Genomic DNA, 25,773 nt, shown 5'->3' with positions numbered 1-25,773 from the left:
ACTGACACTTTGTAATTTTTTACAGCACTGTCCAAATTTGGCTGGTTGAATGCGCTTTACCTGGATCATGTCTTAAGTGAATCAATATGTCTTTCAAGCATGGCTATTAACAGCAGTGTCCTTTCATTCCCTTTTTCTCCATCAAACCACACTAATGCTGATTTACACAGTTTAAAACCTTGGCCATATCCCTTACCTTCCAAGGAGATAGGGTAATTAAATTGGTACTTTTTACAAGTCGTTCTCAATAAATCTGAATAAATTAACAAGGCATTACTAAGACTGCTACATTAAATTTGCATAGTGTGTTTAATGAATATGCAACTGCAAGTGAAAAGGTCTGCTACTGTGAACTCTTGAAATTAGCATAACTACTTCCAGCATGTTTCTTAAATAATGCTCTCATTTGCACATCACTGAGTTGGCTAATTCTAACTTCAGTCAGTGTAGCCTCATAATTAAGACTCTTGCTTTAATTTTTAATGAAGTTTACGTTACATCAATCCTGACAGTAATGAGAGGGACATGGAAACAAAAAGGCTGCTAATAATTAAATTCACCGACCAGTTTGAGGCATAGTAATTCCTGAGGAGAAATTACATGACTAATTATTAATTTGATATTCATACCATTCCATGGATAGACTCACATAACTGCTTGTCCTGGTGCCAGTTATGCTGAAATGCAAAATGCCTTTTTCACTGCCCCCATGACTAGGTCTCACATGGATTTTAGTACACAATTAATCATGTTGACACTCGCGATTAAATGCTTTTTATTGGTCCCAGTTTATTAGGCCATATTACCTGAGTTGGTTTAAGGGCCATTCAAGACTGTCAGTGAAATGTGGGCATAAACAAGGTAATGATTGAATGACAGTGCTTCGGTGATGTGGAGGCAGATCGACCTCACTGATAATAAATGTCTCTCTCTCAGTCGAGGAGGTTTCGGTGTAAGGAATTCAGAACTGTGTTTATTTGTAGAAGAGTGTAAGAATGATAGAAAACAAGAAAAAGTGCAACAGTGCCAATGTGCGATGTGCTTTTTTTGCCCAGATTTGGATTATTTATTTAAATTAATTTTGGGGAATTAAGCACCAGCTAATGACAATCATCTCAGTGACCATTATAAATAGGAACCCAACAGTTAAACATTTGCCTATGAGAAAGCAAACGGTGACAGCTCGGAGAAAAGACTCCATACTGTTAGGTATTAACCATGTTTGCATTTATTTTTAATTGACCACCAAAGGTTTGGATTAGTGTGTACCTTGCCAGCTTGTGTCTGAAGATGTAGTTGCAAACAGAGCTTGGTGTTTTCATCCAGTTTCCCCCCTTGGACATCTTCCTATCCTAGTTTTCGTGACAACTGGCTATTCTGCTGAAAGTTAATTATTTGGGATTGTAATAGCTTTGGTTTTGGCAGGGGAACTGAACATTTCCCTTGCGGATAAGCCTGTTAACACTCAGTCTGTGCCTACAGTGACCAATAAAGACTTTTCCTGATATGCAGCGGTACTTGACATTTTATAGGATTCTTCTTGTGCTTTTCCATTAGTGCATTATAATAGCATAAACCTCGACTCTAGATTAAATTTGTTTGATAGAAATGTAATTGCATTCTTCTGTGTGCAGTGCAGCCTCTGTGCATTCCCCATGTATAATTCAGATGCCTTGTCACATCCGAAGCACTTGCTCCTGAATGGGTCAGAGTCAACAACATTATTTTCAAGTGTACACCCTTAAGATTCTAGTAATCAACACGGCAGTTCATCAGGTCCATTACTATCCTTCAAAAATAAACGTTCTCGTATATCAGCTACGGCGCCGCTTCAAGAACTCTTAATCAACAGTGTTTCGGAAACATAAATACATATTTCTCTCTAGACATTTGCCATGCTTTCCTAAAAGTCCTTGGCTGCCAGTTAGGGGCTGCGTCTTCAGCAGCCTGATGGAATAATGATGCAGAATCTGCACTGTGTCATGTCTTGTCAGCATGCTTTTACAGAAACACATCAAGTCCCGCCTTAAATAACTTGACAAAATCCTTTTGCAGGATTGTTTCCTGTGGCCCTGTGATTAGCTGTGGATTAACAGGACCTTTATGTTTTCCTCACTGCACTCATGCCTTCAGCGTAGGTTAGCTGCCCTGTTACTAAACAAATGAATCAGTGCCTGGAACTGTGTCATGCATATTATCTTTCAGCAGGAGGCACATTGAGCTGGTCAACAATAAAGAGCATTTCAAAGCACACCATGCAACATTTCTTGTTTCTCTTTAGGGCTTCTTGTGATTTACAGCGATGCTTGTTTATGCTTAGCAATGCAAATTTGAGTCTTACAGCGGCATATATCACATACCAATTAAAACATATCAGTGGAAGTGGCACTTAATGATTGGTTATTTTGTTAGCCGCTCATGAGTAAATGACTGAATCTTCTGTGATGGCTGCAGAAAGACAGACAGGCAACTCTAAAATAAGAGCAGATTACAGATGTAGGTCAGAAAGAGTATGTTATCTCGTTTTCTTAGGTGTTCACAAACAGAATATGTTTGCAAACTTTTTTTAAATAAACATTTCTGTGATATGTTTTTAGTCTTTTACCTTCCCCGTGGGTGTCCCGAGGATCAGCCATGTGTTTTTGTTTACGTGTGCTGTAAACACTCCTGTATTGTTATTGCGTATTGTGTTGTTCTGGTCTTTGGCTCCGTTAACCGTCCGTGGAGACCAAGCATTTTTCCCTGATGTATAAGATGAAAGACAGAACAAAATGCCCCTCATTTGGTCCCAGTTGGTTAAGTGTGTTCTGATCACTGCCAAGGTCTGGATGAACATGAGCCACACAAAGGACCGTGCCTTCCAACCACATAAGCTCACAATAAAAAAGGGATTTGCCTCCATTAGACGTCTTTCACATTAACCCCCAAAGGAGAGACGTGTTGGTGGTGTTGCGGAGGACATGTCAACTTTCCTTACAACTGATCCCTGAGTTCAAAGCTTTTTTTTTTAAATCCTGCAATTAATTTGTGACAAACAGGCAACGCTTAAAGGGCAGTAATTGTTTTGTACTAATTTTCCTGCAATGAAAAGATAATGGCAGAGCAAAAGGCAAACATGAAGGTTAGAGGTTTTAGGTTAAACATATAACGTTGACCTCAAGAGGTTGTAATTTCCTCTGCCGTGACCCAGTATATTGATCCGTTTTCTGCCATTTAGTTTATATGTCACCTGCCATCTGGGTAGGTTGTGCTATTGTACATCAGTGTGTAATGACACTTAAGGGGAGTATGAACGTACGATTTTAATCGTGGTATACCTTCATTAATATTACTTCACCCTCTGATCTCGTCCTCATTGCGCTCTTGCACTGTGTTTCACGTCAAAGTCTTCCACCTCATTTTTATCCCCTGCGTACAGGATTGACCTATGTTAATTCACACCTTTTTGTGCATAAAAGCCCTTTTATCTTGCTTCGTCACAACGAAAGTTCGTTCTTCTGTTGAGTTTGTTGTTAATATATCATGATCTCACACTGATAAATAGTTCAGTATTCTCTCATTTTCAACAGTATATACAGTGACTGAGAATTTCCATGATTATTGTTCAAATGAAACCAGTTCATTATGAGGTAATACATAGTGTATCAGTGAGGGCTTTTGCATTTTCTTCTCAATATTGATATGGATTCTGCCATATTGTTATTCTGTTTTCTCCTCTCATCTTTCACCCATTTCCATTTCTCTCTCATCTTCTTGCTCTTTGCTCCTTCCCCTTTTATATCTGTCAGCTGGCTAAGTATCACGTGTAGTTTAATGGTATGATTTGTTGTTACAGAGTCATCTGTCACTAAAGAAGCTAAATGAAATGGGAGTGAGAGTGGCACCGTCTTGTCTGTAATGAATTATGCAGGGAGGGGGGGGGGGGTCAGGTGGGGGGCCGCTGTTTTGGTTACACTCCACGGCACAAACAGGGACCTCAGGTAGTACACTCATCAGTCCTGCTGTTTCTCACCATATGGAGTCAATGAACTGGGACACCCTCCTACACACACTCACACTTACCATGCACACTCGTGTGCCTGAAGACAATCTCATAGTAATACAGTAGATAGATGGACAGATAGATTTAAAAACAGTCCCATGTTGTCATAGTGATTCTTCAATATGACTGTAATTTAAAAAAAAAAAAACTCCCTGTGTACATGCACATAGAGAGAGTGATTACTATTTACGCTTGTAAAACTCTTCCTTTAACTATCAATTACACTGTCCCCATCTTATGGCCATTGAGTGAAACTGCTGCCTCTCGGTGTTCATGCTGCTAAAGGGGGGGAAACGTTCCACAACGAAATTAGATTAAAAAAAATGTGCACGCTCAAATGTTACAACCAGAAAAATCCCTTGGTGTCCTGATTAAATAAACCGGGCCTCGCTATCGATATTTCTACTTTTTTATGTCCTTGTGTGTTTAATTGGATGAAACTATTCACACACAAATTGAATTAGATTGTTCCCGCCTCTGTACAATTGAGATATCTGTTACACATGATGTGCTGTATAATTAATGCCTAATTTATGTAATTAGACCATTAAGCTTAATCCGAGCATATGTTGCGAATGCCCTGAGGTCTTCTTCCAGGTACTCCCTCTGATGTCACAAAGAAACAACTAGACTAGGACCGTAATTTTAGTGTTCCAAAAAGAAATATTAACAAATATATTTACTGTATTTGTTAACGTTGGGGTTTTACCTTTACGCTGATTTTTCTCTGGTCAAAATCCACAGCCATCTCAAGGGGGGGCAGCATGTGAAGTTGGCCTCGAAGTGGTGTGAATATTGCGTTATATAGGCTAAATTTTCCGTTGAGGAGACTCTTGTGAGAGCACTCTGTCTGCTAATTAATTGTCATTCTGCTGAATATTCATACCTTATCATCAGCGCGTCCTTAATTGCACCGTAAAACATCTCTGGGGGGGATGAAATCACCACGGACTTAATTAAAAGCACAGGCCTATTGGACGGCTTGGAGAGCCGTAGTTTGCAGCAGACAACAAAACTATGCACGCTTTCCTTTACGCAGAGCGTGTGTTCAGAGGCCAGCGGATGACAAATCCGTTTAAATCTACGGGCTACGATGATGATAATCTGCGTGAAGAACACTGAGCCAACTCAAAGAGAAAACTTGGGATTATAAACGATTGTCTTAAAATGATTCTGCAGCTGCACTGTGTTTACTTATTGATCGGTAATGGCCTAAATCATTGCCTGAAGTCTGACATGGAGCTTCTGAGCCGACAACTGGAGAGCACCACCTGGAAGTAAAAAAAAAAAAAAAAACTATTTGAGACACATAAAAAATAATAAGCAAGAGTGACATTTGTTTATTGACATACTTCAAAACATTTTGACTTTTTTTTTTGGTCGAGCGCCATGAGCCCCCCCCCCCCTAATTATTCCCTGAATAGCAGTTTCTTTCCTTCTCCGTAGGTCTGGGTGGCAGCATATCTCAACTCGATTCACTGTGACAATACTGTTTGGCTATCATTCGCTGCTTTAGGATGAATGGCATCGATCCTCTTTTAACAACATTTGTTTCCTATTGTGTTCGGGGGGTGCAGCAGAGGAGGGCAGACGTGTGAAAGTGGCTGTTTGATTCTCTTTTTCATCCCCATGACCTCAGCTTTTGTGTCTCGTCACCCTGGGAATGTCACGCCTCACTACTCTACTTTAAGATGTTTCAGAAAGTGCCCTTTGTTTTGCCCCCCCCCCCCCCCCCCTCTTTTTTTTTAAGCTCACACAAAATTGTTCTTGGTCTCCCCCTCCCGCTATAAAGGATACTTCAGACTGAGGTCTGGTTCACAAGTGCAATGCAATTTGGCTTATCCCAACCTTTGTTCGGGTTTCTACAAATGACCAAACATAGTGCAGACTTGATCTACTGCTGCTTGAACTCGGGAGTTTTGGGAGCAGCTAAAAACCCCATTCAGATTCAGAGTCATGGTGGTATTTTCAGTGTGTGCATTGGACGGGGACAAAAGGCCTACCAATACCCCATAACCCTGAAGCTCAAAAAGCCACTCCGACTATGAGTGACAGGAGTCAAAAAGAAGGTGGGAAAATGCCTGTGTGGCACGGCTGGTTAACGCGAGCGTTGCGGGTTAACTTTCAATCCGCAAACCCGCAGCTGGTTTGCGGTGCCAAAAAATAAAAACTGTCAAAGTTTATTCAAGTTGATAATGTAAAATAAGCCCGAATAGTGCGTGAAATGCAATCCATTTGCTGCACGCTCAAGCATTTGTAGTGCGATTTCTGCAGCTAATTTTTTGAATCAACTGCGAATTCAAACCGATTTATCTGATTTGTGGACAGACATATTAATCTGGGTGAGAACTAATAACATGGCCTAACTTTTCTTTTTCTTCTTTTTCTTTTTTGGAATGAATGGCTGACTGAACAGGCTGGATGTCAGAAGATGTTTGGCATTTGGCAGTGTGTTGTCATTATCCGAGCCGCTGGAGATAGGTTGACAGGGCCACTTCCTTTTGGACAAAACCTTTTCAGCTGAACATTAATGTGAAATGACAGGTGTTAAAAGCCACTTTGCAGGAAAATAATAATAATGAAAGAGAAAGGTGGGAATTTTTCCAGCAAAAAAAGAAAGAAAGAAAAAAACGCTTATTTTTTCGTGCTTATTTTTAACTTATTGCATGCAACACATTAACAATAATTTTACTTTTTTTCTCACTTTGTTTCTTTTTTCTGTTCTTTAATCTCAATCAGCTAATTAACTGATTTACTTGTACTAACTAATCGATTGTCAAACAATCCTCATACAGCAGGGAGGATGCTCTTCTTCAGCCTGCTTCTGCTTTCTGGGTGAAAGTTGCTCGGTGTCCCCCGCAATGCGATTCTTTTCGTAATCCATCAGACTGGTGATGGGGTGCACTGTGGGTTTATGGGGGGGAAATTAGCATAAATTATGAGTAAATCTGCGTGTGCGTGTGTGTGGTCCCTGGCATTGCAAACCCTCCAAGCGGAAAGGTGGCCCTGGCCAAAAGCTTGAATAGCAATAGCTCAAAATAGGCTTCCCATTTGGTTTTCACATTCATATAATTGACTTATGGATATTTTATACAGTTTTGACCACACCGTCCTCAAGGGTTTATTTGCATTTCTGAAGTACTTTCGAATCTTCTTTACATAAACACAATAGACCTGATTGCCTCATGAAGTTTTAGTTTGAACAGCGCTGTTTGCATTGTGTTGATGTTTTCATATCGTCTACTTCCGTTGTTCAGCTCTGGGCGAAATTAGCTGAGAAAAACTAATAGTGGGCTCATCAACAAACTTGCTCATGGCAAATTATTTTCTATGGTGTGTGCATTTCGCAAACAATGTTAGAGTGTAATTAGGGGAGGAAAGCAAAATGCATTTTCTCAGCATTTTTGCCTATCTGGGAAATCAGCTTTTCATTCAAATCCACGTGATGATGATGATAATAATAATAATAATAATAATAATAATAATAATAATAATAATAAAAAGACTGATCAGCATGCTAAAACACTTTATAAAATAGCTCCTTACGTACATCACTGCGCAAACAGGAATATTGTCACGTTTTTAAAACACGCATCTATTTTAAGAAAAACATAAATATTTAAAAGCATTTTATAATGACATAAATTTGCCACGTAGTTCCCTCACATAGCGTACTTGTGAGGTGCAGCTGTAAAGTCCGCTGAAGAAGTATTAGCGCATACCTTCACACACTGAGTGCCATCGCAGTTCAATTCCGGTTACCGAGCCTTCTCGCCCCTTTTTCTGTCTTCAAATGGAAATGATTTCCATTGGCCCAAGGTGTCCATGTAAATAGGTGTAAATGAAACCAGATTATGCCTTCCTCCCAGCCCCCTCCTCCCATGGCAATTGTCATGTGATAGCAAAGAGGTGGCACATTAATGGAGCGCCTCTACAGGGGTCTTTTCTGTTCATGTCACTACATAAAACTATCAGATGGTTAGAGGAAGGCCATGGAGGCATACGCTTAGCTAGTCTTATCAAGGACGCCAAATGAAGTCCATTCAGCTCTGCTAGAGGGACAAGCTGACTTACTTTGGAAGAAAGACTCGCAGCAGCCGTCACTCCATAAATGTGCACCGTCCTCGACCGTGTTCGCCTGCACACTGCAGAGGCGCTCAGAGTGGCTGCTTTGCGCACGACCCAACTCCGGCTCTGCCTGCACTGAAACTTTCTGCGGCGGTTGTTTTCATGAAGAGCAGCAAGCTTTCGCCAAGGAATTAAAGGAAGCTACTTTATTATTATTATTATTATTGCGTTTGCTGAAAAAATACACCGAGGATGCCTCGTCCGGGGAGAAACACGTACAGCGATCAGAAGCCACCTTACTCCTACATCTCGCTCACTGCCATGGCGATCCAGAGCTGCCCGGAGAAGATGCTGCCACTCAGTGAAATTTACAAGTTCATCATGGATAGATTCCCTTATTACAGAGAAAACACCCAGCGATGGCAGAACTCTCTGCGTCACAACCTGTCATTTAACGACTGTTTCATCAAAATCCCCCGGCGCCCAGATCAACCAGGTAAGGGCAGTTTCTGGGCTCTGCACCCCAACTGTGGGGACATGTTTGAGAATGGAAGTTTTTTGAGGCGCCGCAAAAGGTTCAAAGTGTTGCCCGTGTCTGATCATTTGGCTCCCAGCAAGCAGTCGGATGCTGCCCATTACCTCCAACAGCAAGCCAAGCTGAGACTGAGCGCCCTGGCAGCCACCGGCACACACCTCCCTCAGATGTCAACTTACAACCTCGGAGTGTCTCAGTCATCAACTTTCAAACACCCCTTTGCAATTGAGAACATCATCGCCAGAGAATACAAGGTCCCGGGAAGTCTGGCGTTCTCCACCATGCAGTCCATGTCTGCCGGGTACCCGCTTCACAACCAGCTGACGACAGCCTGGCCCCACATGTACAACACTAGCGTGATTGACACGGCGGCCCCAATATCCATGGCAAGCAGCGACTACAGTGCCTATGGCGTGCCCATAAAATCCCTGTGTCACGGGGGACAGTCCTTACCGGCTATCCCGGTGCCAATCAAGCCCACCCCGACGTCCATGCCCGGTTTCTCGGCGCTACCTCCCCACATCCCCGCGTTTCTATCAAACTCTCCACAGTCTCTGAGCCCGACGTCCCCACAGACAGCGACGAGCCAAAGCAGCCCTGCAACCCCGAGTGAGACTCTGACGAGCCCCTCCACTCTACAGTCTGTAGCTGTGCACTGACCACCTGAACTTTTTCTATTAAACGAACTGCTGGCTGGCTCCAAGGCCCCTTTACCAAACCCAAAGTTTATATTTTCTGCTGTTGGAATCAAGGCGAGTTGCAGTTTGCATATCGATTTATTTGTGTTCGTGTTGAATGTGTCGCTTTAAATTGTGTCAAGTCCAGCACAGAATCGTACAGTATTGCTCTTGAAATCATAAATTATTTGATAGTTCTATTTTTCAGTTTATTTTAAAATGCGAGTGTTGAAAGTGGAGCCACTGAGGGGATCCAATTGGAGGGCTGTGGGGAGGTGGGGGGGAGTTTGTTTTGGCAGTATCAACTCTTATTTGAAGGTGGCTTCCAAATCCCCCCGTTGCAGTTTCTCAATTCCATCAACTGGCAAAACTTTTGCACCGTTTCTGTGTGACCACTGTAATGTCAATGAAATTGCGAGGCAATGACTTTTTGTTTGCTTTTTTTATAAAAAGAAAAAAAAATACTGGAATGATGGTTAAGGGTATACCAAATAGGAATAGGGTTTAGATTTCTTCTTACCATCCCTGTAAGAAAAAAAGAAAAAAAGAAAGCAAACCGAGTTACGAAATTCTTTTCAATATTGAAAAGTAGAATTTTGAGAAGTCCTCAAAATGCAAGATGTGAATATTGAAAATAACTGATACTAAAAATGTTGTAAAATGCACTTTTTAGTTTTATGTTTTAGATATCTATTTTCCAGAAAATGTTCTGTGAAGCATTTAATTTAAAAGGCTGTGGTGACCATGTGTATCAGATGCTGTAAATTGGTACTTTTTTTTTTAGGTAAAGCATGCATTTTAAAATTTGTGTTGTTGCTGTTGTTGTTGTTGTTGTTGATGATGATGACGTGGGTATTGTTGTTGTTTTAATTGTTTTTTATTATTATTATTTTTTAAATTTTTTAAATTTTTTTTGCAAGCATGCGTGCTTTCGAAAAGTGTGCCAACAGTCTGCAATGAATTGGAAAAAAATGGTCATCGAAATATTTTCTCATTAAAAGTGAAGTAAACAATCAAAATGATTCTGAAGATTTTATCTAAGACGATACGAATTATTATTATTATTATTATTATTATTATTATTATTATTATTATTATTATTATTATTATTATCATCATTACAAATGGCAGCTTTTTTGATCGTGTAAATGTAACTTTGGGGATTTGTTTTACATTTCCGTCTAATAATAATAATTATAATAATAATAATCTTTATCCAGAACTGGATGATTTTACGAATTTTATGAATGTGAGAAAGGCAGTGGAGGCTGTGGGCAGAGAAATGAATCGTGCAGCCGATTAGGATGCATGGAGCTGCGATGCCCTGGCCACAGCGCAGACAACCAGGCTCATTCATCAAGCTGAGCTAAACACGATTAGGCCCGACAATAAACATTTAGAAAAGCTGCAAACAGTGTCTAAATTAAGTGTTACATAATTTCGACTTCAGACGTCACAGAAGGTAATTAAATAAGCGCCATGTTCATTTTTTCCCCCTCGTTCCTATAAAAAGAGCATCTGAACGTTTCAACCTTGTGCTTTTTTTCTATTTCAGGGGACATTATCCAACAGGTTGTGTAAATACAGACGGAGGGAGATACCTACGTAGGCTGCCAAATACGCTTTTTTAACTTTTGTGTGTGTGTGTGTTTTTTTTGTTTTTTTAGTGTTGAAAAAATAACGTGACGTTTCTGCATCCTCTATAGAAAAGCAACAGCCTATTTCGGGGCATTGAGCAAATACATTAGAATTCCGTCACTTTATACAATCCAGTAGATCAAATAAGGGGGCTCGGGCCACTTCATTCTCCCTCATTCACTTGTATTGAAAGTGCAAAGAATAGTAAACTTAGACTGGGCCACCAATGTAGATTTAGCCTTTTTTCAGCAAGACAAAAAGACTGATTTTTCACAAACACATTGCTGACTGGGGAACTAGGAAACGAGCTGCGAGACCCTTTTGGAATTTAAATCCACCCCTCCCCCACGGACTGTTTGTACAACAGTGTTAGCCCCCCCACCCCTCCACCCCAACTTTGTGCATCTTTGTGTGTGTAACATTAATTCTGACTCTGGGTGATTAGATGTATTTAAACTGGAAGACCAGATTACAATTTAGAAGCAGATTAATCAGAAAATAATAATTAGGCTTGCATTAAAACCACATTAAGAAATGGAACTTTTTATTTTATTTTAATTAAGTTAAATAAAAAGAAAAAAACTCCTAAAACACCTGTTTTACAGAGTGGGGGGTAAAAACAGTACTGTTTTAAGTAGTGCAATATGTATATATATATATATATATATATATATATATATATATATATATATATAAATGTGGATTTTTTTATTATTTGAATTTCAGTGTCATTTGTCTTATTTGTACTGCATTGCTAAAAGGTTTATGTAATATAATAATGCAGATAAACGGCTGTAAGGAACTTTTGTGAATAAGAAGTCATTTATTGTTAATACAACCCAAATGTGAAACGCAAACACAACCAGTGTACAAACAGAAATGCAATATTTTAATGTTCATTTAAATCATGAAACTATGCCATCCTACAGCTCTGTTTCAGATTCACTGGATGGTTCAATTTAATTGTATTGGGGGGGGGGGGGGGGGGGGTATATAAAGGTATTTGGTGGGCAGACAATCAACTCAGTTACAAATATATGAACACTACAAGCTTGATGAAATGTGCAAATTGATTTAACCTTTCCCAGAGCCAATGGGAGCGTCTAAATCTCCTTGCTTTAAAGTAACAGGTGGGAGGTAAAGAGACACGTCTGACACTTATGACGCTGTAAAAAAAATCACATTTTTTCATAAACCCATATGAATAGATTATTTTTTCCTTTACTAGCAAACACAAACCCAGCGTTCCCTTCAGCAAATAAATGCCAGCCTTGCTGTTTCACTCCCTTCTTCAGCAGCACCAGTATGAACTCAGCGGTATAAACCAAGTCTGCATTGTCCTTATTCTCTCAACTATGTTCCACTTATACAAAGAAGAAGGTCATCTTAGGCAGGGGATGAAATATAGACCACATGCAAAACCCCAATGTTGTAGTTTAATTAAAATAATTCATTAAAGTGGAGGCCCAAGGTAATTAGCATGTATAATTTATGATTTGCTTAATGCATGCAGGCAGTGGCCTCTGCAATGAACTCAACTTAACCTCAAGCAGGGAACTGATATGGACAGGGTGCTGTTATTTACTATGTGTTTACTGTTTAGATATTTGTCACGAGGAAGCAAGTAGAAAATCCTGGCTGCTTCCAATGCACACAAACAACTTGTTTCTTCGGTGCTTATCTTGTAGATTTATGCTCAGCCATAAGAGAGGATGTCATATTTGCTGAGGGGAAAATATATTGGGATTTGCTCTCACCTTTATCCGTTTTTTGGGGGGGGGGGGATATATAATTGCATTTATTCAGCTGGTCACTACTGTTGAAAATAGTTTATGCTGCCTGTTTGAGCTGACAGAATGAGGACATATATGTACAACACAAGGTAATTCTTCCTCGCTCCCACTGCAGACTGCCAGAAGTGGCTTTTAGAAGAAGCAAATAATCACTGATAGACAAAATTTGCATTAATTATACTCAGCAAAATGTCAGTGCTTGACTTGCGTTTGGCATTTTGTAGCATGGCTAGTGGCTTTATTTTATTATTCCTTGCAAGTATGTGCAATTTGTATTTAAAAAACCCCCAGTAAAACAAATATTTTCAGATGGAGCTGTGGACCATGGTAAACAGGTTTATTTTAGTGGTAAGCAGGGCAACTTGAAGCTCTCCTGATGGGTAAAAGAGTAGTTGTGGATTAAAAACAAATCTCTACTTTCAGACATTTACGACTGAGTCTCTTTTAAACTTGAGAGCTTGAGGCCAGTTAGGGATTTATCCCAAGGTTTAATCCCTGGGAAATAAAGAAGATAAGCTCATATGTTTAGCTTATAATAAGTACTGGAATTATATTTTACAACTTTCAAGACATACTCCTGACTTACACATTATCAGTCCAACAGTATTTGGTCAAATCCTGAGTCATAGGCTAAATACATTACATGGCTGTGTCGCAGGGCAAAGGGCAGGTATAGCGGGCAGCTGGAGCGAGAGAGACGGGGGGAATGCAGCAACATTCAAGGCTGGCTCAGCCAAACACCCATGTGTGCATGAAATTAGAGTGTCAACATCTGATTCATGCTGCTGGGTGGTGACTGTGAAACAAATTATGTCAGCGGGTGGCAGCGGCGAAATTCCACTGAGCTGCAGCAGACGGTGGCTGTGCGGAAGTTATAGGCCATCGAGTCTGTTTTATAAACTGCGGTGAAACTTTTTTTACGCCATAAAGTTTATGTGGTTCAGATCATATTCTCACTCACATCACAGAGATGGTGTTTCCAGCACAGAGGCAGGTGTTGTAAAGGAGATTCAGTGGTTCTAGGAAATGAGGTGATAATTGATATTCAAGATAAGAATGCTTATTGTGACAGGCTGTGAGGTGAAAATGAGTCCCTGTTGTTACACTGTCAGCACAGTTTTTTCTGAATTATATATGTATGTTCATATATATGTGTGTGTGTGTTTATAAGTAGAACCCCTTTTCTGTACAATATATTTTTCTGATTCTGTATAATTCCATGTATTTCTTCTGATTCAAGCTAACTTGAATAATAAATTGAATAATATACATATGGATTAGCTGTTACAGGATATCGTGTATTGGCGACAGTCACTGACACATTTCCCATCTTCATTTTACAATATGTAATGTAACGCCATGACACTTCTATATGTAGATGGATCACTTGTTTTTGCCTGAGTGTGTGCAACTGTTGGGCGGGTTGAGACAAGGTGAGAAACACAACCAACACAGAACTATTCATCAAATTTCGAGCTGTCATCCTGAACTTTAAGCAACTGCGTGTGACTCACGATTAAGTTATGTTGCATTTTGGCGCATAAAGGGGTTCAGCAAGTAGCTGAACGCATATCTAATCCTATTAAATGAATTACAGATTTTTAAAAGTGTTTTTACTCCCCAGTTTTTGGTAATTGGCATGCCTGTGAAGGGCGTGTTTTGGGGATTCAAAATATCTGCTCTGTCCCAGCTTGCCTTGTGTATCCTAGTGAATCTGTTGGATCGGCAATATTTATCAAATTCTGTTTTCCAAAAAATGGCACTATGAGAGATTTCACCAAATGCTTGTCATACAGAGCTTCATTGTGGGAAGCAAGTAAACTTCCTGCAAATAATCTGCTTTAATGAAGTTGCTTAACAGATTTGGCACTGCAATGTTTTGCTTCTCGAGTGCTTTAGATGTTAGGTGTCAGAACTGTAACTGATTCTGTGGATTTTAGCAGGCTGCTATTTCCCCTTTTAAATGTGGGACGAAAAGCTAATTTATCACCTTTCCTTGGGATCTTATCGTACTCTCTCCAGCCATAAACTAACACTTACAGAGGACTTCAAAGGTGCAATAGGTATCAGAGGTGAGAAACGCACATACATCCACTCGGGGCTGATTTCTTCCACACAAAAAAAAAGAAAAAAAGAAGAAGATGGAGCTGATTAGCAGGAGTGCGCAACAAGCCCCGTGGGGCAGCAGCTGGAGGAGAACTCCCAGTGGGAGCAGGGAGAGGTGTAAGTTTTGACAGCTTCTGTCTCTCCCCTCTGGATAGTGCGGGGTCAGGGCACCCTCAGCGGGCCTGGGCTCAGTGCCTGGTAGGAAATCGTCAGTAATTGCCATTCAGCCAGGGGGACAGAAACCGAGACAACAATAACCAGTGAAGAACATACAGCCCATTTCCTCTTTGTCTTAATGTATTTGAGGAGAGGATGCTACCTCCTCTCAACCAGAACAAAGCTGCAATAAAGTTCTCACAATCAAATCCAGTCTTCCAGAAGTTGTTGAGGAAGACGGGAGCTCTGGCGTGACCAGTTGATGCTGTGCACTTGTAGCCTTTCCTACCCCAGAGAAGGCCCAGATGGGCTGTTTGTTGTTGCATAACAAGACTGCATTGTTTTGTTAATGTAACTTCATCTGTCTTTGATCTAATCTCATGGTGTCATGGCCGGTGTGAAAATCCCCATTAAGTGCATGATCCAGCACTATGCTCTTTGTGATTGTGATAATCTTCTGCATTGAAATTCCACTTTGTTCCTTTGTTTCTTTGTTAGCGAATACAATGCGAGGTTAATTAGCAGCCACTGGTAACCTCTGCGTTCCTGGATACTTCATCACAGCTGAAGTGTACTCTTCACTGGGAAACGGGGGCCCGCTGGCACTAACAAGACCAAACACGAGGGCTTGAGCCAATTGAAAGTAAGCAGAATACAAACGCGGCAGTAAGTTAATCCCTTTCAGACTAACGCACGGGGCCCCAAAAGTATAAACTGTAATTGTCTCTTCTTCACATCATTAATTGCTCTCATCATTGTTTTCCTTTCTAGAAGTGAAAACACACAAAGGAAAAACCGACTAAACCGGCGCCGCATCACAATATATTTACAGGCGAGGTTGCAGTGGTCGCATTTGTCAAACATTAAAAGATGTTAATTCGGTTATTATCCGATTCCAAGGTGTCATAGTGCAATTTTCATTCTTCCGCGGTGCAGAAGCTCTAAGCACGGTGCATTTATCTGCAATATTGCCCTTCCGCCACTTCAGATCTCCCCATTCCCTGGTGGTCTAATTTATGTTAAGTCACAAACCTCCCCTATGGCTGTTTTGAAATGTTCAGAATGGAGACTGTGTGCTCCAGGTTTATGCCAGCGCCACAATCCCCTGTGTAATTGTTCTCTATGGGAAAGCACATCTCAGTGAAACCATCTGCAAGTCCATGGGGCAGTTTCCTAAGAATGAGTGGACTTCTTAGGGGGTTCCACAGCAATCCAGTTTCTCTTGTGAAGCAAGTAATTAATTCAAATCTCAGGAAGTCAATAGCTGCCTGGATCAGAGGCATGTAGCACGCAGCTGCTGATACCTCCGAACACACCGCTTGTCCTCTCAGGAAGTCGCCGGACAAAAAGGTCACAATGGGCTCACACACCCATACAAGGCTCACATAACGCCACTTTTTCTTAAAAAAACACAATTTTTGTGTACTCTTATCACATGGTGCACTTCATCAGTCTAATTGTCATGACGATAAGAGTCACTAGTACACTTGGGAACTGGGATTCTTTATGAATGATGTAATATCCTGTCAATAAGTGAGCTTTCAAGGTTCATTTGATCCTCTAGCTATAATTATTTATCTGCTGCTGATCACTTTGTTCCTGACAATAAAAGAAAAAATAAACTGCCCTATAACTGGCTTGCCATCATTTAAAATACTGGATTGAATGTGACTCCCCAAATAGTCCGAATTGTTTTCATCTAGAGTTGAGTTTCCAAAGAAGTTTCTGTGTGGCAGCTTTTGTGATGATGCGTTCAAAAAGTGGTTGTTCTTCCCATTTTCTGCTTTTTTTTTGGCTCATTAAATTCATTAAGAAAAGTGCAGAATGATGAAATGCGATGAAAGAGCCAGGGAAGCACTTTAAGAACCAAAAATGAACATCGCTTGCTTGCTTGCCGCCTCCATCTTTCTTTTCTGCGAGCTGCAAAGTAGAGCAGACGAGAACAATGAGTTACTTCAAGTTATTTACGCCTGAAGTTGACCGGCTGTGCTTCACGTTACTGGATCGCTCTCGTGAGCAGAAACTGAAGGTGCTGGACTGTCCGCACCGCCTCACACGTGAAATCAAAGTTTAGTCTCTTCCACTTGCGTGCATGATCTCCAAGCTGTCAAATCAGAAGTCAGTAGGAGGAGGAAGACGGTTAGGTGTGTGGGGAGTAAAAGTCTCTGATTCACAGGCAGTAAACTTCTCGCTTTCCTTTTTCTCAAGATGGGGCAGGGCCAGGATAAATGCCTTTCTGGGCTGCTCCCCTACAGCTCATTGTTATCCAGCCCATGGAGGAAGCCACTGCTGTGCTTCCAGCCTGTCTCTGACAACAAGTGTAAATAAGGCTCTAAATAACAAACAGAAGGCATGCAAGTCTGTGTGTGTCACAGTGAGCTTCTCGCAGCTCTGCTTTAGCCCTGCACTGGCTACCTTAATGACTCTGTCAAAGGGAGCGTGCAATGGTCTGCTAATTTCTTTTCTTTGGCATCAAGAGATGGAAGTGTAGTGGACTAACGAAATAAGAAGCCAGTATGTATGTGTGTGTATGTGTGTGTGTTAGTCAGGGATTATCAACTGACTGTAAAAGAATTGGCAAGACACAAATAAAAATATGATACATGTCATATGGTATTTAAAGGTGATTTACACTGTAGACTGGGCTACTATGAAAATTACATTTTGCAACATGTCAGCCTTTGGAACAGCTTTCTTTTGCAACTCTAGCTTGTTCTTAGCTAGTTTGATGAGCAAATTGTGGGAAATAACTCAATGCAGAATGATTGGTGCTGTATATGGACCCTGCAGCAGTGAATGAATTATATGCCTTATTTATGAATCACTTTCCGGGCATGTCAAGTAATTATAAAGAGCTACGGTCACAGCGGATTCCTAGCTTTGCCTTATGTTTCACTCTTTATTGAAGTTCTTCTTTCCTTACCAAAAGACTGCTGCCCTCAGCACTTGTCAATACTTGTTAACATTTTTGTTTGCATATGATTTTCTAAGTCCTCATGGTGTCACCCAAGTCTCCTTCCACTTGACCTTTGGCAGTCAGGAGCCCTGCTTCTTACTACGTGAAGTGTGTGTTGTGCTGCTCGATTGAGAGCCCTCGAGCATATCAGCAAGTTATCAGTTTGCCTCCTTCTGACGTCCCCCCTGGTTTTGGCGTGAGCATTGTGCAGGGCCCGGGTAAAGGGCTTGTCCTTCTGGCCACAAATCAGTGGAGAAAGCGAGCTCGCATCTTCAAAGGGTGGGCTTCTCACTGTGATTTACAGCCCCCACAGAGACAAAGTTAGGCACGGCCACTGTCTCTGCACCTGGGCCTTTATCAAGCGGCCAGGATGAGCTCTTTGCAGAAGACATTCAAATGTACAAGGAGCAGATTAGGCTGACTCAATCTTCTTTTGCCCGGGGAGAGAGAGAGAGAGGGAGAGAGAGAGGGAGGGAGAGCAGGAGAGAGAAAAGAAAGAGAAGTGACTGACTTCAAAAAGACCTCTTTCCCTGTGCTTTTTGAATGAGTGAAAGAGTTTGGGAGTGAAAACAGCCTTGTGTATTCGAAGTGCTAATTCACAACTTATTCCTCTAATACACTCATGAACACTTTTAATTGTGTTAGTTCGCATTCCAAAGACATGTTTGTAGCTTTTAATTGGAGGTCTCTTTGAAATCATTGAAATGTATGACTTGTGGGGCCAACTTAAACAGTTCTTATGTGCTTGGCTTTGGAGGCTGCGTGGCTGCTTTTCATTCCCATGCCTGGGTGGCACCCAAATATTGGCTGTTAGAGTAAAAGTGGTCCTGATACCAACGTAAACACGGGTTTAAATAAAAAGAAATCTTTTGGACTTTTACAAGTTATTAAAACGTCTGGCACAGGTTTTGGTAACCTTTATTTTTCTCTTTTGAAAGACTAACAAAGATTTCTTTCTAACTTGACATTTTTTTGTTGATTTTTAAGAGCAAATAGCAACACTACAACCTCTAGAGGAAGGTATTTAGGTATAAGTTTGGTATCATATAACTAGATGCAAGTGCAATGCATGCAGAAATTGAGAATTTCACTTTTCGTGTTGAAATCTTTTAAGTTAAATAAATGAAAGTGTAAAGATGGCGCTGATGTGTAAGTGTGTGTGTTTGTGTGCGTGTATTTTTGCACAGACTGGGTGGGGTGCGGAGGGGCTGCAGCATATCTCTCTGTCAATCTTCACACATGTCCGCGGTGTTCAATGGAATCTGGCAACGTCTGCAAGTCTCAGTTACTTTCTTCCGATAAACTATGGACTCCTTTATCCTTGAATGATTTTTTTCTTAAGCCATTCTGCCTTCCACTCCTGAATCATCCTTTAATCCAGAGAAAAGACCTGGAGAACTGGCTGTCATTTAATGCTGCCACTGCCAGGACTCTTAGCTTAAATAAAGTCAGTGTAGCATGAATCTAATTCTGTGGATGTATGGGCCTGGGACGGTGAATGTTGCGTCTGGAGAGCCAGTCCCCCCTCCTCAAAACCTCAGTGTGGATGCCTGGCGACTGCACAGTTACCAACAGTGAAAGGACCACCCACTTAGGATTGAGAGGGGATTTGAAGCTTCCCTGCCTGCTCATTCCTTTCCAGGCCTTTCGGATACTGTTTGAGCTCATCCAATTGTGCCACTCTTACCATTATTGTATGTCTTTCTGCAGGCAAGTGTCAATCATTAATCTTAGGCTTATATCTGCGTGTGTCTTGAAGTACTTGACAACTTTAAGTGTACTTTATTAGGTCAGACTAGTCAAATATGTCGAATGTAACAATACAACATGTGTCTGTTCAGATATTAGCGGCAGAAATCTTTGACAGAAACAGCTAAACAGAAATTTCCTTTCAAAAAAAAGCGCTTTCTGAAATTTTTGTTGTGAAGCAGTTTTCCCAAACACTTGTCTCGTTTGAATTCCGCTGTGCCAAACGAAGCGTCCCGGGAGCTTCCCTCTCTGCTTTTGCCAGATTTTCTTTGAGGTCTTGTATATTTGGATTTCCCGCTTCACTGCTCCACCCCAACGTGTTCATTTCCAACTGCCCATCTCCATTTACAACCTGTTTTTATCAACTTTTTTCACAAAGCGCAACAAAACAGAGGGAGGAGAGTCTCGCTGCTTGTAGGGGGGGCTAACACAGCCGGGAACATTGTCCATGAACTTCTCCTCATCTCCATCCCCCAGTGTTATAGACAAACAATCCTTTCCATATGCAGTGGAAGGGGTCATGGCGTTAACAGAAGGAGGAATGCTTTGGGGAGAAAATATTGTTCAGCAATGACACAGAAGTAATTTGGGTCTCACTGAGTGATTTCATCAGGACCCTTTGTTGCCTCAAAGTGTTTGACCCAGAGGTCCCTGTCAGCCCCGTTGTTAATGGGAGCCAATGCAGAGTGACAGCCCCAGAAAGTAAAACATTTTACTACTAATAGTGGGCCTCCAGAGGCTTAGGCATAAATATTTAAGCTCTTCTCTCTTGTCCCAAATACTGGGGGGTCTCCATGGTGTATTTATCTGTTATACAAGGAAAAAAGAGCAAATATATCTGCTTGATGCTTCTATACCAGCTTGTTGGTATTTTTGTTTTGTTTTACAAAACACAGTATGTTAAGTGCAACTTTTTGTTTATCCAGAAATCGCAACCATGCAGTCATCCTGTTAACGTTCACTAAGCCTCTCACGGCTGCATAAGCGCAAATATAAGCTTTTTAAAAACACTAATCTAATCATTAATAAGGACTGAGGAGATTTCCCTAATATAGCCCCGCATGAAGAAAAGCTACTAGCTTTGGCCTTTTCCTCAAAGTAAACTTCATTAAAAAGGCTATGTGGTTTGTGAAGGTGGTCTGACGTGCCTTGAATGATGGTCTCCACAAACAAAGCTGCTACACAAGCCATCGAATTATCTCTGTCAAACTTTGGCGTAATCTGAGCTGATCCTCTTAAAAATATTTAAATGAAAACATTTGCACATCAATGGGCTCCATGGCAACCCTGTGTGTATTCTTCTTCGGGGTGCCTCTTTAACACCGAGCTTTAGAAAACCACATCTCCTCTGTTGTGTTGACAAACAACAAAACAAACAATATTAAATGGAGGAGCTGGAGTTTTTCACATCATTGATGGATAGAGGGGGTCTAAAAAAGGCTGAAGGAACCCACGCTGAATGAATGCTCAAGTTTGAGACACTGGTAATTATATGATTGGTGCTTTTGGGATGTGTCGTTATACATGGGCTATAAACCAGACCGAGGGCATTTTGAATAAGACGACCAAGGTTGTGAGAGTGAATCTAATTCAGGACTCTTCATAAGTATTCACTGAGCTGCCTCATCAGTACTTTATAGCTGGATATTATTGCTCTCCCTGGTGAGGCCTGCGAGGAGCACCTCTCCCCCTAGTGGCAGAAAATAAATCAGTCTCTTGGACCTAAAATCCATCTCCTTGCTCAGGTCTGTCTCCTCTACCCGAACAGCTCTCGCTGGCTTCTGAATACATTACAAAACAGTGGGCGCCACTGCTGCAGCAAAATGTGATTATGTTTGTGAAAATAATAGCGCTTCTCCGGTACTTCCTCTGCACGCTGTGTAATGGGCGATGTATTAATATAGCTTGTGGCTTAATTGGGTTTTGGATGGTAGATTAATTAATTTGTGGCTAATAGGCACAAACACGAGAAAACAAACTTCTTTACTCTAAGCTCGGGCTCGCTCATGTATCTAAGTAAGTAATGTAAATTATGCAGATTGTGTTGATTATTCTGACAAAGAGGTTTTTGTAAGAAGTGCTTTAAAAGATTACAGTCTTCCTGGCATTTTATCAATTGTTCACTTCCATAAATAAGCTGCAGTTTTGAATTATTAGTCTGCTTTGCTCTAACAAATATTGTGAGCTGATTAATGACACGGGCTGTTTGTAAGTGAAATAATATCATCGGTTTTACAATACAATAGCATCCGGACTATAAAAAATACCACGGATACACAGTGCTGTACAACAGAGTACAATATAATACAAATACAGTCTTTGTAGAGATACTAATACTGTCACTCTTGTAAGAATGACAGTATTAGTTCACACAATGCAGGATTAATCCCAAACACTAATTATACTTTCTTGTCCTTTTAATCTGCACTTTTATCTGCAGCTTTCCCAGAAGAAACTGGATCCATGATGCAATTGGAAAATAAAAAATGATATGAGGTTCAGCTCAGCCTTGTAACTCTGTTGCAATCCATGCCTGCGAACTGATAGCTTCCAGAAATAGAGCCCTCTGGTCTTCTGCATAAAATGTGCTTTAATCAGCAGAACATCAATTAACAGTTGGAAATAAAATGTCACCTTGGTGTTTCAGGGGGAGAAGGCTTCTCCTTTCAAGCTTTCATTAAGCAAACCTTAAAAATCTTTTTTTTCCTTTATGGTAATTTTGTGATTGTGCTGTGTGCTAATGCTCTTCTCATTTGCCGGGGCGCTAATTATGTTTGCAAAGTTTTAAAACTCAACACAGCAATTAAAGCCAAACAGATGTAACCACAAAATGTCAGTATTCAAATATGTTTTTCCAGAGCTCTTGTTAATCTAAGTTTTGAATTAGGAAATGCCGACAAAGATGTTCTTTTGACACCAGCCGCGGACGGGCCAGGCAGATGATTTGAATGTTAATGCTGCTTTAAAATAAGGGTGAATGTGATGCACAGACTTAAACAACTATAAAACATATTTGCAGTGGTAAACAGTTAATTGCCCTTCGAAGCAATTCAAGCAATTGGTTACACTTACAGCTAAATTAGATGACTGATTCTTGTTTTGCACTGTGAAATGAGAGCACACACATGCTAAGACGTGACCATTTGTGGGATACCAAATTTTTATGTATGATATTTAAATCTCTTTTGTCAAATAAAGGCATCTATGCAAATGTTTCAGTGCGAGGTCAGGCCTCTATCCATTTCTCCCCCACGACATGGTCCAAATAATGTCACTAGATCTTTTAACTTAAAATGCAGGATGTATATGACACTATGCTGAGGTAGGACTGTGCAGCATATATCAGCCAAATCCTGCCCATGTGATAATTCTCCGAAGTTAAACAGCGATAAAAGGCTTGAGAACTCTGACCTTCACAATCTAACTAAGCAAGAGAAGCCAATGATGTGGAACAGACCCATCGCAGCACTCACATGATGATAAACTATTCTCCAGCTTTGCTAAAAAATAACTGTATGTCTTCGATGACATATATAGCGCCAGCATTTCAATACGATCCCAATTTATTTTGCACTAAAATGGTTTATTGTCGGCTATAAAGCATATGCAGCAAGAGGCGGAAGGACGAGGCTGCTTCTGTGCAGTGAGAGTGTCTCAAAGGCACATTGTTCTCTGTGCAGCTCAAGAGCACATCTCAGTGATGTGCCTCAGCTCCACTCGCAGGCCGTAAAAACTATCAAAACTTATAAACCTTATCATTAGTCTGCCTCTTGTCACTCATTCCCGCTACTTTGCTCACAGTTGCCTGTTTTCGTTCAACGACTTTCCGCAAACTCAAGAAAAACTTCTGTCACGAATGGGAATTTTTGGCAAAACAAGAAGAAGGAAAAAAAGAAAAAAAAAGAAATAATAATTTGATCTCATGTGAAGTATTTTATAACAACCTACCAACACAAGCACAGCATGCAAATTCAATGAGTTTACAGATGTTTAGGCTCCCAAACAGCGTTTGTCACGTCGTGTCAAAAACTTATCACAGAAGAGTCAAATCTAAAAAAAAATTAAATGAATGAAAATTAAAAAAGGGGGGAGGAGGGGGCGCTTGTTGTGACACTCGTGTCATGATAGCGGGGTCATTTACAATCCTATAAAATATTCAGACACTGAGCAGATAAGCGAGCGATACATCTTTCACTATGCCTGCCCTTCACACTTGTCATAGCAGCACCATAAACAGCATCCATAACAACTGAGTCCACAGAGGGAAAACCTCCAATATGCAGAGGAGCCCGGAGCTAGGGCATTCTTTGCAAAGCGGTGCTTTTTTCAAGTTGTTGTGGAAATATGAAAAACATTGTTCTTTTTTGTCACGCAATATATTCTCAACAACAACTTTATTTTTTGCAGAAAACACACCTGCAATTGACAAACACGGCAGCATTTAGTGAAAGCTTTCTGCCGCTTATATTGTTATCATTGTTGTATTATTTGTACTTAGTAAAGGAAATCATTATGGCCATGCAATTAATCACAATTAAGAAGATTTTGACAAGAGCTTGGGGACAGAGCAGGCAAAGCCCTCTTTCTATATTCCCAAGGAGGGTGCTAGGAGATGATGGGAGAGGTATGCAGGCAGCTAATGAGATATGTTTCTAGTAGGTCTTGTCATGATCTTTGGTTTCTTCTGTGTTAAGGGAGCTCAGTGAGGGTTACAACCGCTGGCTGGAGAAAGGGGGATGCATACCTTTTTGTTTCTCTAAACCTCCTCTTCAGATCTATTACAGAGCATTTCACAAGGCTAAGTACCATTTAATTTAGTTGCCCTCACATATTTATCTTCTGCCTGTGATTTACGAGGTTAGAACCTACGTGCTGAAAATGTAGGGTATGTCTTTACTGTGCCGATCTGCAGAATTTTTCACAATGTTGCACTAACAGTTGATACTTTTGCAGAATAATTTTGAGGTAAAATAGCAATGCATATAATAATATTAATATGCAAATTGTTCTTTTTGTATATTTTATGGGGTCTTAAAAATGATCACACACCATAAACAATGTGCAGTGTTAGAAATGTCAAAGCTAGTTTTGCAAGGCCACCAGGCTAACACCTCTGACCTGCACAGCAGACCCTTGGCTTTGCCTGCAGCGTCATCATCTGCAAATCCTGCCATGCACTTTACATGATGCACTTTTTTAAAAAACCTATATTTCTTAATTCTTTAGCCTTAATCTTAATCTGTGGAGCTCAGTAGATTGCATTTCAAGTTCAAGCTCTTACTTGCATTTGACCAAAATGTTAAAAAAACAAACAAAAACAAACATCTAGACATCTTCTATTGGACAAGTGAAGTGCATGTGTACACACATTTTTACTTTTGGTAACACTGATAAGACAAAGGTCAGTGACCTTAAGACTGAGGAAATTTCCTGGGTGATCACTGCTTGTCAGCACTGGCTATGTTAAAAGTGCAAAGAGACGGCTGTTTGATTAAAATCCTGAAACCCTTTAAAGTCCAAAGCATGTGAGAGATAAAGAGGCGCCTATGTGATGAATGGCCTCTTCCCTCGGTCCACCTCTCTAATCCTTTTGAAAACAAAATGAACTTGTCTGTCTGTGTCTGCGCTGTTAGTTAATTGCTCTTCACAAGCAATGCTGAGAAAGTGGACGACAAAGTGAGCATACCATCTGCAGCAGCTGCTGACTGGAGGCTAATGTCCCGAGAGCTTGCATACTGTCTTGACACTGGCATTTCTCCCACTGCACTGTTCATCCAATCATGAGAAACCAAAAGTTGAATAATTTAGCCATCGCCTTGTTATAATCCACAAAGACAGCCTGAGGAAATATAGCCTGAAGGTTGCATGGTTTACACATGTTTCACTTGGTTTGGGCGGGGTGGGGAGGCAGTGAAGGTACATGTGACATGGATAAAATGTGAGTTTTTTTCAGTGCAGGTGGGAGATCAGTGTATTGATTAATGCTGTTTTGATGATAACAAGAGTTTGACACTTGTAGTAATCGCCGGGATTGCATTATAAGATCACGAGCA

At 40.7% G+C, this 25,773-nt stretch overlaps 1 protein-coding gene and 1 long non-coding RNA gene across 3 annotated transcripts in view; both read left to right on the top strand.

Moving 5' to 3' along the window:
• The window catches only part of LOC147324692 (uncharacterized), an 82,907-nt gene that overhangs the window by 19,378 nt on the left and 37,756 nt on the right, over window positions 1-25,773 (top strand). The gene's annotated exons all lie outside the window — the stretch shown is intronic.
• Window positions 8,032-11,594, top strand: foxb1a (forkhead box B1a). The gene has a single exon (XM_086298676.1). It carries the CDS (start codon window positions 8,363-8,365, stop codon window positions 9,302-9,304), a length of 942 nt encoding a protein of 313 aa, XP_086154802.1. The 5' UTR covers window positions 8,032-8,362; the 3' UTR covers window positions 9,305-11,594.

This window comes from Aulonocara sp. 'chitande type north' Nkhata Bay, linkage group LG7 (assembly GCF_057382095.1).
Source record: "Aulonocara sp. 'chitande type north' Nkhata Bay isolate Kocher_YH1m ecotype deep benthic linkage group LG7, A_spYH_male_GT1.1, whole genome shotgun sequence".
Lineage (NCBI taxonomy): Eukaryota > Metazoa > Chordata > Actinopteri > Cichliformes > Cichlidae > Aulonocara > Aulonocara sp. 'chitande type north' Nkhata Bay.
Note: the sequence above shows the minus strand (reverse complement) of the source record. Positions and strands in the feature narration are given on the sequence as shown.